Below are 17921 nucleotides of genomic sequence, written 5' to 3' on the forward strand. Positions count from 1 at the left end.
TTGTTGTCCCATTTTAATGGATAGGGATGGGGTCTAGTCCCCTTTCCTGATTTTTATTGAAATTAAGATTGATTTTCTTGATTCAATTAAGGACCACTCCCGCATACATATATATATTATTTAGCTGTGATGCTTAGATATGTAGACAGTTTTATTGTAGCCAATCTCATATTAAAGATTATTTTCATGTGTAGCTAGAGCACCATTGTAATTGCGTACCTGTTACCTAAGTGAAGCGGGTTCTTTAAGAGTATAAGGATCGTGGCATATAAGGTTCGGGTGTGAACTTATATGGGGAGACGCATTTACAGTATTGGAGGTCAGCCGCGGTGCACTACATATGTTTGGAGTATGGGCTCCTTTTGGGTGACGCTTTAAAGTCACCTGTGTGTTTAGGCACTGGGGCTGGTCGCTCTCCTCTTTGTTTATTGTTTTGCCTGGCAACTGCTGATGTGGACCGGACGCGTCTCTCCCATTGGTCGCCCGAGTGGACAGTCCCACGCTGGAGTGTGATTGGTTGGGATGCGTGATTTAGTTGAGTGTGTGCACAGAGGTAGGCCATGCCCCCCTGAGGAATACGGAAGCCGGCGAAACTGTTGGGAGCGCCTGTCCTCTCACATGGGACGCCACGCCACCCCGACGGCTGCAGTTGCGGCCCCCCCACCCACCACATACTGAGTCCAGTTCAGACAACAAGGACTCCGGCATCTGGATCCACAATGGTCGGACTTGCCTGCCTGGATTGCATACCTCTGATTAGCATGGACTACACCACCCAGCAGTAAGATGAACATACTGATTCCTGTCGTTGTCTCCAGTATGGACAGGAGAAGCCTGATGCTGGTCTGGATTTGGTGAGATTCATGCAGCCTGTACAAACAGCTTTGAATTGTGGAAGTTATTTGATGCGGTAATGGCCGTTTGCTGACTTGGTACATGGCTTCTTGTTGATTTGATATAGACTGCGACCACTAACCCTGCTCTGTCTGTGTGACAACTACTGCCTATATGAGAAACATTGCTTCAGCCGTCCGCACTAACATGTCTGCTGGGGGGGTGCAGTTCTTCTGATGAAGACACTATAAACCCATGATTGGTGGCTGCCCTTTTTTGGGGGGTTTTAATTTTTGATCCTTTTCAAGCCCTAAACCTCAGTGTGATTCATATACGGCCATTGTATGTGTGTATGGGTGTGTGGTGAGCTGTACTGGGTGGTTGTGACGGGGTGGCCATCCCATGCTGTTTTTAATAGCACTCTTGAAGTTCTGTATTCTAATGCTTAGTAAATTTGTTACTTTTATAGTATCATTGATGTGAGGAGTATGATTAATGATTCATTTCTTAAATTTGGTAGCTGGATACGTATGTTTCACTAAGTAGTTGCCACTTTCAAGTTAATTTGTAAGATTGTTGCTTTATTGTGGACAGACCAAATTCGATCAGCTGGACAGTCACTGTTCTGTCATTGAGCTACCTCAGCCTGGCGACCATATGGGCTGGAAAGCCGCCATCACCTACACTCTCGTCATGGTGCGCACCAGTCCAGCACGGCCGTCACTACACAAACAGCGGTGTGCAGTGCGTTACACAGTGAGTTTGGTCTGTTAGTGTGAAGTAGTACACTAATTACACTACCTGATTGATGTATACACATGCAAGATGTTTTAAAGCACTTTAGGCCTCCAATTTAGCATGCAATGTGATTTCTGCCCTTAAAACGCTGCTGTGCGTCAAATCTAGATTTTTTTCCCCGGGACTTTTGGCGTGTATCCCACTCCGCCATGCAAAAATTCAGATGTTAGACCCCTTGAAACATCTTTTCCATCACTTTTGTGGCCAGCATAAATTTTTCTAGTTTTCAAAGTTCGCCTCCCCATTGAAGTCTATTGCGGTTCGAAAAGTTTGCGCAAACCGCATGGAGGTTCGCGTTCGTAGTTCGCGAACCTAAAATTGGAGGCTCGAGCCATCTCTAATCTCCTATACCTAAGTTTTGTGCATATGGAGCATACTGTTGAACATCATGTTTTATATAGGATACTGCAAGTTACAGACTCCATATTAGGTGTATGCCAGTTTTGTAATTATCTTATATAAAGTGCATATTGCATTACAGTCTATTTAAACCAAAATGCCAACTACCTAGTAATGTTTTTGCTGCAATCTGTAAGAATATTTCATTTTTTCCCGTTAAGCCTTTGCAGGTACTTTTTGCTGGAGAAGCTACAGAGAAACATTTCCACTCTACAACCCATGGAGCCCTGAACTCCGGCCTCAGGGAGGCACAGCGTTTAATTGACAGATATCCACACATCAAAGCTGCTGCCAGCAAACCCAAATTTGAAAGTTGTCCCTAAGCATCAGAAGATGATCAGGTGAGCAGGCACAATTTACCTGTCCAGATATGTCTTTACTTGCTTTACTGTATAGCCATGAGCGTATAGGATATCTGAGCATACGTCTTTAAAACTATGGATCAAGGCAGAGGCATAACTTTGGCTCTTGCGACTTCTCTTTTCCCTCTTCAGTTTTCCTCTTTAATCTGCAGAGTAGCACAGGGAAGCAGCATAATATTTAACTGCTTCAGCGCTGAGTTCAGTCTCCTCTTCTGTTCCCTGCAGCCTCACACTGTGTATGCATACCTGCCTCTAGCTCCTGAAGACTTATTACATATCGTGTAACAGTGATGCTCGGATACCCCTTTTTATTATTCGAGTTAGGTCGAATTCGAATAGTAAATTATTCGAGTTCGGCCGAATATTCGAGTCGAATATTTTTTACTATTCGATTTGACCTCGAAATTCGAGCTCACTATTCGAGTCGGTATTCGAGCTCATTATTCGAGCTGACTATTCGAATTGGCCTTAAATAGCTTCCAACACTTGTTTCGGGGGTGAATGATGCAAGAAACATCTTTTTTTCCAAGTAACAACAGCAAGTGATTATGTGGGGATGTTCCTTTAAAAAAAAAAAAGGAGGAAAGAGAAGTTGTGTCCAAAATTCTGTTCAGTACTGTATATACTTCTTCTTCTTATTCTATATCTTCTTCTTCTTCTTCTTCTATATCTTCTTCTTCTATATCTTCTTCTTCTTCTTCTTCTATATCTTCTTCTTCTTCTATATCTTCTTCTTCTTCTTCTTCTTCTTCATCTTTTTCTTCTTCATCTTCTTCATCTTCTTCATCTTCTTCTTCTTCATCTTCTTCTTCATCTTCTTCTTCATCTTCATCTTCTTCATCTTCATCATCATCTTCTTCTTCATCTTCTTTTTCTATATCTTCTTCTTATTGTTATTTTTCTATTTCTTCTTCTTCTTTTTCTATATCTTCTTCTTATTATTATTTTTCTATTTCTTCTTCTTTTTCTATATCTTCTTCTTCTTCTATATCGTCTTCTTCTTCTTCACTTATTTCTCTTCTATATTTTTTTTTTAAAGAAATGCAGCTATTTTTGAGCGTAATAAATAGCTGGTGGCGCATGGTGGAAGCGCCATTGTATGTGCTCCCTGGCAGTGGAAACACACAGACAGCAGGAGGTAAATTCAGCAGCAGCAGCAGGAGGAGGATGATTGTGTGGCAGCAGGCAGTCAATGAGGCAGGCAGCGAGACATAATAGGCTGTGGTACCTAGCGGTGGTACCAGGCCGTAAATACACAGCATGAGGTTCCAGACAGCGGTCGTGAAGCCCACATCGTGTCCAATACACAACTGGGACAACACAGTTTTCAACCCGGACACCTCTAAAAATAATATCACAAAGTATTATAAAGTATATATATTTTTTTCGTTTTTTTAAAGAAATGCAGCTATTTTTGAGCGTAATAAATAGCTGGTGGCGCATGGTGGAAGCTCCATTGTATGTGCTCCCTGGCAGTGGAAACACACAGACAACAGGAGGTAAATTCTTCGCTCACTGCACTGGCTACCAGTAGAATGGAGAATACTCTTCAAGATTGGACTGCTGACATTCAAATCCCTGCACAATCTGGGCCCTGGATACATGAAGGACTTGCTGAAGCTGCACCACACCTCTCACAACCTCAGATCAGCAAGTTCTATAAACTTGGTCACTCCCAGAGTGCACCTCAAAAAATCTGGAGACAGAGCCTTCTGTCATGCTGCCCCTACTCTTTGGAACTCCCTACCACACCCAGTAAAGACAGCACCATCCCTGGAGCTATTCAAATCCAGACTGAAAAGCCACCTGTTTAGCCTGGCATTTCCAGATTTATAAAATTCTTCCTCTGTACCACGATGGTCGGAGCCATGCTTATGCGCTTTGAGTCCCACGGGAGAAAAGCGCTTTACAAATGTTATTTGTTGTTGTTGTTGTTAAATTCAGCAGCAGCAGCAGCAGGAGGAGGATGATTGTGTGGCAGCAGGCAGTCAATGAGACAGGCAGCGAGACATAATAGGCTGTGGTACCTAGCGGTGGCACCAGCCCATAAATACACAACGGGAGGTCCCAGACAGCGGTCGTGAAGCCCACATCGTGTCCAATACACAACTGGGACAACATAGTTTTCAACCCGGGCACCTCAGAAAAATTAAACCTTTTTTTTTTTTTTTATTGTTTTTTTTTTTTTTTTTTTACGGCAAATTTAACAGATAGCTATTGTTGGACGTAATAGCTGGTGGCAGAGTGGCAGCAGAAGGTAAATCTGTGTACCCTGGCAGTGGGAAACACAGACCGACAGCAGCAGCAGCAGGAGGAATGGAGGAGTAGTGTGAGTGTGGCAGCAGGTAGGCAGCGTGACATAATAGCCCTGGTACCTAGCGGTGATACCAGGGCTGTAAATAAACACAACAGGAGGTCCAAGACAGCGGTCGTGCAGCCCACATCGTGTCCAATACACAACTGGGACAACACAGTTTTCAACCCGGGCACCTCAGAAAAATTAAACCTTTTTTTTTTTAATGGTTTATTTTTTTATTTTTTTTTACAGCAAATTACACAGATATAGCTATTGTTGGACGTAATAGCTGGTGGCAGAGTGGCAGCAGCAGAAGGTAAATCTGTGTACCCTGGCAGTGGGAAACACAGCAGAAGGGCAGTACACAGCAGCCCACTGTAGGTGTAAAATGTGTGGCTACAGGCGACGTAATAGTCAAACTGAACCAGGCTGGCTTAGTAGTGAGCAGGAGCCAGGAGGTGGTAAAGGGTGGTAAGGCATATTAACGATGGTTCCGGCAGCCAGTTCATGTCCCCCTCTCACCGACAACAGGGGCCAGGAACTCGCCTTCCACCCACTCCTGGTTCATCTTGAGAAACGTCAGTCTGTCCACAGACTTGTGAGACAGATGTGAGCGTTTCTCGGTGACCACGCCACCAGCTGCACTGAAACAGCGCTCGGACAGCACGCTGGAAGGGGGACAGGACAGCACTTCCAGGGCGTACTGCGCCAGCTCGCTCCAGATCTCCAGGCGCTTGATCCAATACTCCATGGGATCAACAGGGGCATCGCTGTCAAGCCCGCTGTAGGACCCCATGTAGTCAGCCACCATGCGGGTCAGGCGCTGGCTGTGACCGGAGGAGGATGCTGCTGCATGCACCTCCTCTCTAGTCACTGCTGGAGCCTCTATAGTCCTGTAGAGCTCGTTGCTAAGAGACAGCAGGTCTGTGGGGCGCTTGCTGCTGGATGCAGGCACCTGCTGCTGCCTCTGTGCTGGCTGGACAGTGGGGGTGGAAGGCTGGGGAAGGCTTCCTCCAAGCGCTCAACAAGGGCCTGCTGCAAGCTCCTTATTTGTTGCGCTCAGTCTCCTCCTGCAGGAGGCAGGAACTGGCTCAACTTCCCCTTGAGGCGCGGGTCCAACATCATGCTGATCCAGATGTCCTCCCTCTGCTTCATCTGGATCACCCTGGGGTCCTTGCGCAGGCACGTCAGCATGTGCGCTGCCATTGGGAAGAGGCGGGCCACGTGTGCTGGCACATCGACGGCAGTGCTGTCCTCATCCTCCTCCTCTGCCGCCTCATCCTCTCTCCACCCCCGCACCAACTCAGCTGCACTGTGCTGATCCCTCTCATCAGCAGCAAGGTCAGGGACCTCCACCAAGTCCTCCTCCTCCTCCCCCTCAGAGGTGGACTGTGCAGCTGCATGCCGCTCCTGCTGGGCCAAGGCTGCCGCTCCCTGTTCCAGCAAAGCATCGAGGGCCCTGTTCAGCAGACAAACCAAGGGCACCCACTCGCACACCATAGCATGGTCCCTGCTCACCATGTTGATGGCCTGCAGAAAGGGAGCCAGCACTAAGCACATCTGCTGCATGTGCCCCCAGTCGTCATCGGGGAAGATGGACGGGATGTTGCTGGTCTTGTCCCTTTTCTGAGCGGCGGACACAGTGGCCAGGGCAAGGTACTGCTTGACAGCGTGCTTCTGTTCAACCAGACGCTCCAACATCGCCAGGGTGGAGTTCCAGCGAGTTGGAACGTCAAGGATCAGCCGATGGCGTGGCAGCTCCAGCTCCTTTTGCATGTCTTACAGGCTTGCAGAGGCTGCAGGCGAGCGCCGGAAGTGACGCACAACATTCCTTGCCGTTTCCAGCAGTTTGCCCATCCCCTGGTAGGTGCGCAGGAACTTCTGCACCACCAGGTTCAGCACGTGGGCAAGACAGGGGATGTGGGTCAGGTTTCCCCTGTCCATTGCGGCAACCAGATTGGCCCCATTGTCGGCCACCACCTCTTCGACTCTGAGGCCTCTGGGGGTCAGCCAAATCCTCTTCTGCTCCTGGAGTTTGGCCAACACATGGGTTGCCGTCAGTTTGGTCTTCCCAAGGCTGACCAACTGCAGCAGCGCTTGGCAGTGGCGTGGCTTCACGCTGCTGCTGAGGCGGGGGGTTTGGCCAGGTGTGCCGGAGGATGGCAGAGGATCGGAGGAACCTGCTGCAGTTCCCCTGACCCTGCGAGGTGGCACCACCCACTGTGTTGCTGCTGCTGCTGTGCCCACTGCTGCTCTCCCATCCTCACCCCCTTCCACCATTGCTGACCCAGTGGACAGTGAAGGACAGGTAGCGGCCTGTCCCGAAGAGGCTGCTCCAGGAGTCCATGGTGACGTGGACCCTTTCACCAACCGCGTGCTCCAGCCCTCGCTCCACATTGGCCATGACAAAGCGGTGCAGTGCAGGCATGACCTGGTGGGCGAAGAAGTGTCTGCTGGGGAGCTGCCAGTCTGGGGCTGCACAAGCAAGCAGCGCACACATGTCGCTCCCCTCCTGCACGAGCGTGTACGGCAGGAGTTGGGAGCACAACTGAACGTGCCAGCAAGCCGTTCAGCTGCCGCAAGCGGCGGCTGCTGGGAGGCAGAGCCCTAACCACCCCCTGGAAGGACTCGCTCAAAAGGCTCTGGCGTTGCCTTTTGCTAGCACGGGAATCAGCGGAGACAGCAGAGGAGGCCACTGAGGACTGGCTGCCAGAACAGGCCTCAGTGTCGGCGGCAGGAGTTGCAGAGGGGGGAGGAGCAGTGCGTTTCCGCACTCCTGCTGGTGGTGCTGGAGGAGCAGGAGGGCGGGTGGCTGCTGTTGCTGCTGCTGCTGCTGAATGCTGTGCAGTGATGGGTGTGGTGCCACTGCCAGCACCAGAGGCCTTCAGCCTCTGGAACTCCTCATGCTGGTGGTAATGTTTAGCAGCAAGATGGTTGCCCCACTGGGCCCAATGCACTTTTTTTCTCTTAAGTTTTTTCCAAGGAGATAATTTTTCATCTTTTGTTTAAAATAACTTTTCAGCACTCTGTAATTAACCACTTGAGGACCACAGTGTTAAACCCCCCCCTAAAGACCAGGCCATTTTTTGTTAAATTGGCTACGGTAGCTTTAAGGCCAAGCACTCAGCACACAAGTGATCCCCCCCCCCTTTCTCCCCACCAACAGAGCTCTCTGTTGGTGGGGTTTGGTCGCTCCCCCAGTGTTTATTTTAATAATTTTATAATAAATGTCAGTATTTTTATTTTTATTTTTACCCGCTCCCTCGCCCCCCCCCCCCCCCCCCCCGCCGGCTTCAGGCAGCCTATGACAGGGGATCACTTTTGCATCACCAGAGGGGACAGCCGTGTCATACGGCTGTTACCAGTACAGCATAATTAGACGGCGGTTTCACCGTCTAACAGTCTCCGAGCAGCGATTGCCGCTGGGAGACTGAAGGTGGAGCGGAGCTCCGCCTTCCAAGCAGGAGATGCGCACGCAGCCTGCGTGCGATCTCCTGCTAGCCCCTTAGAGAGCTGTTCACGTCAATCATTGTGGAGCGGTCCTGGGGCTGCCGCACTGCTCACGCCAATTGGCATGGAGCAGTCGGCAAGTAGTTAAAGATGTACCAAAAAGGAGATGGGTGAAGAGCTGGTGCTGAACTTTAAGGGGTCTGCACCTCTGCTCAACTTCCGCTGACAGTGGTTGCAAGTGGCGTACTTGCTGTCAACTGTGGGCATGGTGAAAAATTGCCAGATTGGTGACAAGAAAACCCCCCTACGGCCTGGAGCCGCTGCTGCCTGTCTCCCTGTGGTGGTTGGGGGGGGGGCTTGGGTGCGGCTGGTGGTGGTACTGGCAGATGCTGCTGCTGCTGCTGCTGAGCCTGAGACACCAGCAGGCTGTGGGACCTGCCTACTGCTGCCAATGCTTGCAATGATGCGCCTCCTTGCAAGGCCCACAAGCGCATCCTCCTCCACCTCCTCAGAGCTGCTGATGATGGCATCCCCAGGTGCTGGTGGTGGTGGCACCCAGTCTTTGTCTGTCACCCCATCATCATCATCATCATCATCCTCCCCCTCCTGAAACATGTCCTGCTGGGATGATGACCCCCCAAACTCCTCTCCTGATACATGGATGGGCTGCTTGACTGTCGCCACAGTCTTGCTGTACAATCCCTCCTCCCCCAAAGTGCCCATCAGCATCTCCTCCTCAAAATCGCCAACAACAGCAGACAATTGACTCATGATGCCTGGGGTCAAAAGACTGCTGAATGACAGATCGCCAACTGACGGTGAACTGGCCTCCTCCCCAGGCCCTGCTGGGCGGCTGCTGCGAACAGGGGTGGTGGTGGTGGTGAGGGTGGAGGCCTCGGATGCAGAGCTGATGGCGGGCTGCTCATCCTCCGTCATCAGTTGCACCACAGTGGCTGCATCCTTTTCCTCAATGGGACGTTTCCGACCCGGCTGGGGGAAAATAGGAGCAGGTACTACACGCTGCTGCTGCTGCTGTGTCTCTGCAGCGTGAGTTGCAGATGCTCCTGCTGGGCGGCGCCCAAGGCGTCCACGGCCAGTGGCTATAGGCGGAATGTTAGCCACTGACGCAGCTGCTTCTGCTGCGGAACTGTGCATGGTGGCGCGGCCGCGGCTTGCCACAATGCTGCTCCCTCTCCTCCTGATTCCCTTGCTGCCCTTCCCTTTGCCCAAACCGCGCTGGCTGCCACTTCCAGACATCTTAGATGTTTTGGGCGTAAACAAAAAAGTTTTTTAAAAGGGCGGGTGAAAAAGTGGGGTACTTTAATGGAGTGGGTTAGTGGGTGAGGTGACACTAATCACTAAGTGATTAGATCGCTAAGTGATTACTAGTACAGTACAAATACAAAATACAATAATTCAGTAATCAGTAAGTGTGATTTGTGAACAGTGAACAGTGAGTGTGTCCCCTAGTACACTAACTAGAAAATACAATAATCAGTAGTAATCAGATTCAGTAGAAGGAAATAGAGTGTGTGTACACTACAGACAGTGCACGCACACACACACGCAGGAGCTAGCCTATGAACAGTGACTGAGTGTCCCTAGTACAGTAAGTACAACTAGAAAATACAATAATCAGATTCAGTAGTAATCAGATGATTCAGTAGAAGGGAATACTATGTACTGTGTACACTACAGACAGTTCACGCACACACACACGCAGGAGCTATGAACAGTAACAGTGAGTGTCCCTAGTACAGTAGTATAACTAATACAATAATCACTCAGTAAGTAAAGGACAAGACAGGGTAGAATACATAGCAGAAACACTGACTGGTATAGATGAGAAATAAACTAACAGAGGACAGGAGGACAGCTGCCCACACAGGCAAGGCCCTGAGGCCTAAAGCTGTGTAAGCTTGCCTGCAGCAGCAGCAGTCTCTATGTAACACATAAGCTACTAACTAAAATACAATCTCTATCTAGCTAACAACAATATAGGTGTATATAGCAGGTGTATGTGAGCAAAAATGCTAGGTAATTGACCACTATAGAGCACTTGCTAAGCCAAAGCACAAAGGAGCAGATCTCTCTCTGTACAAGTCAGGCAAGGACGGAAAAACCGAACATGGCGGCCGCTATTTATAGGGTAGGGGCTGGCCAGGGTCCCCCTCTGTGATTGGCTGCCGTCAGAGGGCCTAGGAGCCCTCTCATTGGCTCTAAGGACATCAATCTGGGCTATGACGCTATTCGAGCTCGGTATTCGAGCTCGAATAGCGCTGTTTGCTCGAATAGCTCGAATAGTGAGTGGGCTATTCGAGTTCACTCGAATAGCCCATTCGAATAGCTGCAGCTATTCGAGCTCGGTATTTGACCTCGAATAGCTGAAAAAGAGCTTGAATATTCGAGCTACTCTAATATTCGAGCTCTGCTGAGCATCCCTGTCGTGTGATATGCAGGAAGTGTTCAGGAGCTGGAAGCAGGTATGAAGCACAGAACACAGCTGCAGGGAACAGAAGAGGAAACCGAACTCAGCGCTGAAGCAGGTAAATAATATACTGCTCCCCGCCGTGCTACTCAGTAGTGGGTCCAGTCAAAAATGGAGCATATGAAAAATGGTGCACGGTGATGACGCTGTTTTTTAGGGTTTTTTTGCCGCTTATTGATATTTAACAATAAGCTATAAACGTTATTAAACATTATGTAATGTTTAGCTATAAAACATCAGCCAGATGACAGAGGCTACAAATATAAATGCCAGGGCTCTGCCACTGCCAATGAAAGTACTTTCTTACCCTGTGCATGATGCTCCAGGCTGGTGGCTGGCTGGCAGTGCCCACTGTCTAGTGGTGCTGGAAGTGGTCAAGCAGCTGATCCCGTGTGGGTGACCCAGCACACTGCTGCCTGTGTGGCATTCCGGCTCCTACTGCTGCACTCTTCTCCTGCCAGCATCATCCCCACATTGTGCCAACCATCCTCACCCCAGGATATGCTTTTCCTAAATGGCAGAGGTGGCAGAGCTAACGTGTCCGCTCTCCACCCGTCCATTCCTCTCTCTTCCCTCCTGCTGCTTATTTTGAAACTTGAGAAGCTGCCACATATGAGGAAATTGTGTCTGTGTATGAGCCAGCAGCCGAAGAAACTCTCATCACGGTGGGTTAATTAACGTTAAAGACAGTAAAATGATAATTAGCGATATGCCACTTAACAATTTAACCTTTCAATTAATTTTTCGTCTGTGCACCATAATTAAGCGTTGATATTGCTAAATAACATTAAGGCTATGTTTTCAATGCGGCGCCATTTTTAAACATCGCCACTACGCACCATTTTTCTATGACCCCTCAGTGGTATGGGTAGGTTTTCTGTACTGCAGAAGGAAATGGCAGCGCTTCCAAACAGACGCTGCACCTGAATTGACTACCTGCACAGGTATGCAGAGCTCAAATAACGGGCAGGTTACACACCTTGCATTCAAAACAGGTACAGTAAAGGGGGGCGTTAGCTTCAGCATAAGTTGTGCACAAATTATCCCTAATAGACTCTCCAACGGCGGTGACGTGCCCCATAGGAGAGAAACTAACCACTAATCTAGCAGTGAAACATATAAAAAAGTGAAGCATGTTCAAACAATGAAAATTGTCCAAAAAAAAAAAAAAGGTTAAAACCTCAAACTAATGTAACAGTGAAACATATTCAACAGTGAAACATATCCAACAGTGAACCCTAGCTAGTCTAAAATTAAAATCATAATCCTTACCTGGTGCAGCTAGCCATAAATGGTATACACATTTGTTCAGAAGACAGCAAGCAATGGGCAGCGCTCACAGGCTGCAAGTGAAGTGAAAGCTCCAGAGATATGCCCAGCCCCTTGGGGCTGAATACACACCTTGAATACAAATCAGATGCAAATTATGTGCTAACACTAATCTAAATTCTAAAATTTGAATGCAAGCTGACACCCCTGGAGGCAGCTAGCCTGAAGTATACTTAAGTTTTGTACAGCAGAAGGAAATGGCGGCGCTTCCAAACACACGCTGCACCTGAATTGACTACCTGCACAGGTATGCAGAGCTCAAATAACGGGCAGGTTACACACCTTGCATTCAAAACAGGTACAGTAAAGGGGGGCGTTAGCTTCAGCATAAGTTGTGCACAAATTATCCCTAATAGACTCTCCAACGGCGGTGACGTGCCCCATAGGAGAGAAACTAACCACTAATCTAGCAGTGAAACATATAAAAAAGTGAAGCATGTTCAAACAATGAAAATTGTCCAAAAAAAAAAAAAAAAAAAAAAAAAAAAGGTTAAAACCTCAAACTAATGTAACAGTGAAACATATTCAACAGTGAGACATATCCAACAGTGAACCCTAGCTAGTCTAAAATTAAAATCATAATCCTTACCTGGTGCAGCTAGCCATAAATGGTATACACATTTGTTCAGAAGACAGCAAGCAATGGGCAGCGCTCACAGGCTGCAAGTGAAGTGAAAGCTCCAGAGATATGCCCAGCCCCTTGGGGCTAAATACACACCTTGAATACAAATCAGATGCAAATTATGTGCTGACACTAATCTAAATTCTAAAATTTGAATGCAAGCTGACACCCCTGGAGGCAGCTAGCCTGAAGTATACTTAAGTTTTGTACAGCAGAAGGAAATGGCAGCGCTTCCAAACAGACGCTGCACCTGAATTGACTACCTGCACAGGTATGCAGAGCTCAAATAACGGGCAGGTTACACACCTTGCATTCAAAACAGGTACAGTAAAGGGGGGCGTTAGCTTCAGCATTTCTGAATACTACTTGCAAGAAAATGGACATTCAAACATTACATTTCAATATAAAGATATCATAAAGATTATATATCTGTTATCCTGTGCTATTCTTTCCAAGCTTGTATTTAGAATGCATATCACGAGACATGATTATGCAGCTCTAAATCATGGAATTTTTCAGCATTATAATTATTAAATTTAAACAGTAAATCAGGGCTGGGCCGAGGCAGAGGGAAGAGAGGCTCCAGCCTCAGGGTGCAGTGTAGGAGGGGACACACTACCCACTCACCTATCATTCCCCTATTGTGTTTGAAGCAGAGAGAAATAAGAAAAGGGAATACATGGCAGTGACTGCAAGCAAGATAACTAGAGATTAAGGTGTTGGGGGCCCTGGGGCACCTCTTAGTCTAATGGTAATCAGTGTGTGATGGCTGGGGTGGAGGGATGGAGGGGCGCACTTTGGTGTCTCAACCTTGGGTGCTGGAGGACCTTGTCCCAGCTCTGCAGTAAATACTCGCCTTAAAAAATTGTAAATGAAATGTAGTCACTTATGTGACAGGGATCCCGGGCAAAGGTAACCTAGTGGCCCCCTCCTCAGCAAGGAGACCCAGCCAAGGTAGGAAGAGCAGTGCGGCACAGGAATGCTCGGATACCCCTTTTTATTATTCGAGTTAGGTCGAATTCGAATAGTAAATTATTCGAGTTAGGTCGAATATTCGAGTCGCCTATTTTTTACTATTCGATTCGACCTCGGTATTCGAGCTCACTATTCGAGTCGATATTCGAGCTGACTATTCGAATTGGCCTTAAATAGCTTCCAACACTTGTTTTGGGGGTGAATGATGCAAGAAACATCCTTTTTTCCAAGCAACAACAGCAAGTGATTATGTGGGGATGTTCCTTTAAAAAAAAAAAAACTGTTTGAATGAGAAGGTGTGTCCAAAGTTCTGTTCAGTACTGTATATACTTCTTCTTCTTCTTTATCTTCTATATCTTCTTCTTCTTCTTTTTTTTTTTTTCTTCTTCTTCTATATCTTCTTCTTCTTCTATATCTTCTTCTTCATTATCTTCTTCTTCTTCTATATCTTCTTCTTCTATTTCTTCTATATCTTCTTCTTCTATATCTTCTTCTTCTATTTCTTCTATATATTCTTCTTCTATTTCTTCTATATATTCTTCTTCTTCTTATTCTTCTATATCTTCTTCTTCTTCTATATCTTCTTCTATATCTTCTTCTTCTATATCTTCTACTTCTTTTTCTATATCTTCTTATTATTATTATTTTTCTATATCTTGTTCTTCTTCTTCTTCTTCTTCTTCTTCTTCTTCTTCTTCTTCTTCTTCTTCTTCTTCTTCTTCTTCTTCTTCTTCTTCTTCTTCTTCTTCTTCTTCTTCTTCTTCTTCTTCTTCTTCTTCTTCTTCTTCTATATCTTCTTCTGTTATATCTTCTTCTTCTATATCTTCTTCTTCTATATCTTCTTCTTCTATTTCTATATCTTCTTCTTTTTTTTCTATATCTTCTTCTTTTTTCTATATCTTCTTCTTCTTCTTTTTCTATATCTTCTTCTTCTTCTTTTTCTATATCTTCTTCTTCTTTTTCTATATCTTCTTCTTCTTCTTTTTCTATATCTTCTTCTTCTTTTTCTATATCTTCTTCTTCTTTTTCTATATCTTCTTCTTCTTTTTCTATATCTTCTTCTTCTATATCTTCTTCTTCTTTTTCTATATCTTCTTCTTCTTTTTCTATATCTTCTTCTTCTTCTTTTTCTATATATTCTTCTTCTTTTTCTATATCTTCTTCTTCTTTTTCTATATCTTCTTCTTCTATATCTTCTTCTTCTTTTTCTATATCTTCTTCTTCTTTTTCTATATCTTCTTCTTCTATATCTTCTTCTTCTTTTTCTATATCTTCTTCTTCTTCTTCTTCTTTCTCTTCTATATCTTTTTTCTTTTTCCTTTTATTTTTCTTCCTCTTATTATTATTATTCTTATAAATTTTTTTTTAAAGAAATGCAGCTATTTTTGAGCGTAATAAATAGCTGGTGGCCCACATCATGTCCAATACACAACTGGGACATCACAGTTTTCAACCCGGACACCTCTAAAAATAATATCACAATGTATTAAAAAGTATATATTTTTTTATTTTTAAAGAAATGCAGCTATTTTTGAGCGTAATAAATAGCTGGTGGCGCATGGTGGAAGCGCCATTGTATGTGCTCCCTGGCAGTGGAAACACACAGACAGCAGAAGGTAAATTCAGCAGCAGGAGAAGGAGGAGGATGAGTGTGTGGCAGCAGGCAGTCAATGAGGCAGGCAGCGAGACATAATAGGCTGTGGTACCTAGCGGTGGTACCAGGCCGTAAATACACAGCATGAGGTTCCAGACAGCGGTCGTGAAGCCCACATCATGTCCAATACACAACTGGGACAACACAGTTTTCAACCCGGACACCTCTAAAAATAATATCACAAAGTATTAAAAAGTATATATATTTTTATTTTTAAAGAAATGCAGCTATTTTTGAGCGTAATAAATAGCTGGTGGCGCATGGTGGAAGCGCCATTGTATGTGCTCCCTGGCAGTGGAAACACACAGACAGCAGGAGGTAAATTCAGCAGCAGGAGGAGGAGGAGAATGAGTGTGTTGCAGCAGGCAGTCAATGAGGCAGGCAGCGAGACACAATAGGCTGTGGTACCAGGCCGTAAATACACAGCATGAAGTTCCAGACAGCGGTCGTGAAGCCCACATCATGTCCAATACACAACTGGGACATCACAGTTTTCAACCCGGACACCTCAGAAAAATTTAACTTTTTTTTTATTTATTTATTTTTTTACAGCAAATTACACATATACCTATTGTTGGACGTAATAGCTGGTGGCAGAGTGGCAGCAGAAGGTAATTCTGTGTACCCTGGCAGTGGGAAACACAGACAGACAGCCGCAGCAGGCGGAATGGAGGAGTAGTGTGAGTGTGGCAGCAGGCAGCGTGACATAATAGTCCTGGTACCTAGCGGTGATACCAGGGCTGTAAATAAACACAACAGGAGGTCCCAGACAGCGGTCGTGCAGCCCACATCGTGTCCAATACACAACTGGGACAACACAGTTTTCAACCCGGGCACCTCAGAAAAATTAAACCTTTTTTTTTATTTTTTTATTTTTTTTTACAGCAAATTACACATATACCTATTGTTGGACGTAATAGCTGGTGGCAGAGTGGCAGCAGATGGTACCCTGGTAGTGGGAAACACAGACAGACAGCAGAAGGGCAGTACACAGCAGCCCACTGTAGGTGTAAAATGTGTGGCTACAGGCGACGTAATAGTCAAAGTGAACCAGGCTGGCTTAGTGAGCAGGAGCCAGGAGGTGGTAAAGGGTGGTAAGGCATATTAACGATGGTTCCGGCAGCCACTTCATGTCCCCCTCTCGCCGACAACAGGGGCCAGGAACTCGCCTTCCACCCACTCCTGGTTCATCTTGAGAAACGTCAGTCTGTCCACAGACTTGTGAGACAGACGTGAGCGTTTCTCGGTGACCACGCCACCAGCTGCACTGAAGCAACGCTCGGACAGCACGCTGGAAGGGGGACAGGACAGCACTTCCAGGGCATACTGCGCCAGCTCGCTCCAGATCTCCAGGCGCTTGACCCAATACTCCATGGGATCAACAGGGGCATCGCTGTCAAGCCCGCTGTAGGACCCCATGTAGTCAGCCACCATGCGGGTCAGGCGCTGGCTGTGACCGGAGGAGGATGCTGCTGCATGCACCTACTCTCTAGTCACTGCTGGAGCCTCTACAGTCCTGTAGAGCTCGTTGCTGAGAGACAGCAGGTCTGTGGTGCGCTTGCTGCTGGATGTAGGCACCTGCTGCTGCCTCTGTGCTGGCTGGACAGTGGGGGTGGAAGGCTGGGGGAAGGCTTCCTCCAAGCGCTCAACAAGGGCCTGCTGCAAGCTCCTTATTTGTTGCGCTGGGTCTCCTCCTGCAGGAGGCAGGAACTGGCTCAACTTCCCCTTGAGGCGTGGGTCCAACATCATGCTGATCCAGATGTCCTCCCTCTGCTTCATCTGGATCACCCTGGGGTCCCTGCGCAGGCACCTCAGCATGTGCGCTGCCATTGGGAAGAGGCGGGCCACGTGTGCTGGCACATCGACGGCAGTGCTGTCCTCATTCTCCTCCTCTGCCTCCTCAGCCTCATACTCTCTCCACCTCCGCACTAACTCAGCTGTGCTGTGCTGATCCCCCTCATCAGCAGCAAGGTCAGGGACCTCCACCAAGTCCTCCTCCTCCTTCTCCCCCTCAGAGGTGGACTGTGCAGCTGCATGCCGCTCCTGCTGGGCCAAGGCTGCCGCTCCCTGTTCCAGCAAAGCATCGAGGGCCCTGTTCAGCAGACAAACCAGGGGCACCCACTCGCACACCATAGCATGGTCCCTGCTCACCATGTTGGTGGCCTGCAGAAAGGGAGCCAGCACTAAGCACACCTGCTGCATGTGCCACCAGTCGTCATCTGGGACGATGGACGGGATGATGCTGGTCTTGTCCCTTTTCTGAGCGGCGGACACAGTGGCCAGGGCAAGGTACTGCTTGACAGCGTGCTTCTGTTCAACCAGACGCTCCAACATCGCCAGGGTGGAGTTCCAGCGAGTTGGAACGTCAAGGATCAGCCGATGGCGTGGAAGCTCCAGCTCCTTTTGCATGTCTTCCAGGCTCGCAGAGGCTGCAGGCGAGCGCCGGAAGTGACGCACAACATTCCTTGCCATTTCCAGCAGTTCGTCCATCCCCTGGTAGGTGCGCAAGAACTTCTGCACCACCAGGTTCAGCACGTGGGCAAGACAGGGGATGTGGGTCAGGTTTCCCCTGTCGATTGCGGCAACCAGATTGGCCCCATTGTCGGCCACCACCTCTCCGACTCTGAGGCCTCTGGGGGTCAGCCAACGCCTCTCCTGCTCCTGGAGTTTGGCCAACACATGGGTTGCCGTCAGTTTGGTTTTCCCAAGGCTGA

At 47.5% G+C, this 17921-nt stretch overlaps 1 protein-coding gene across 2 annotated transcripts in view; it reads left to right on the plus strand.

Moving 5' to 3' along the window:
• The window catches only part of LOC137536050 (peroxisomal N(1)-acetyl-spermine/spermidine oxidase-like), a 168862-nt gene that overhangs the window by 109219 nt on the left and 41722 nt on the right, over nucleotides 1-17921 (plus strand). For both annotated transcript variants that reach the window (XM_068258022.1, XM_068258023.1), the window contains exon 7: nucleotides 2193-2372. In XM_068258022.1, coding sequence (XP_068114123.1) covers nucleotides 2193-2354 — 162 coding nt within the window. In that variant the 3' untranslated portion in view covers nucleotides 2355-2372. The remainder of the gene's footprint in view (nucleotides 1-2192; nucleotides 2373-17921) is intronic.

This window comes from Hyperolius riggenbachi, chromosome 10 (genome assembly GCF_040937935.1).
Source record: "Hyperolius riggenbachi isolate aHypRig1 chromosome 10, aHypRig1.pri, whole genome shotgun sequence".
Classification (NCBI taxonomy): Eukaryota; Metazoa; Chordata; class Amphibia; order Anura; family Hyperoliidae; genus Hyperolius; species Hyperolius riggenbachi.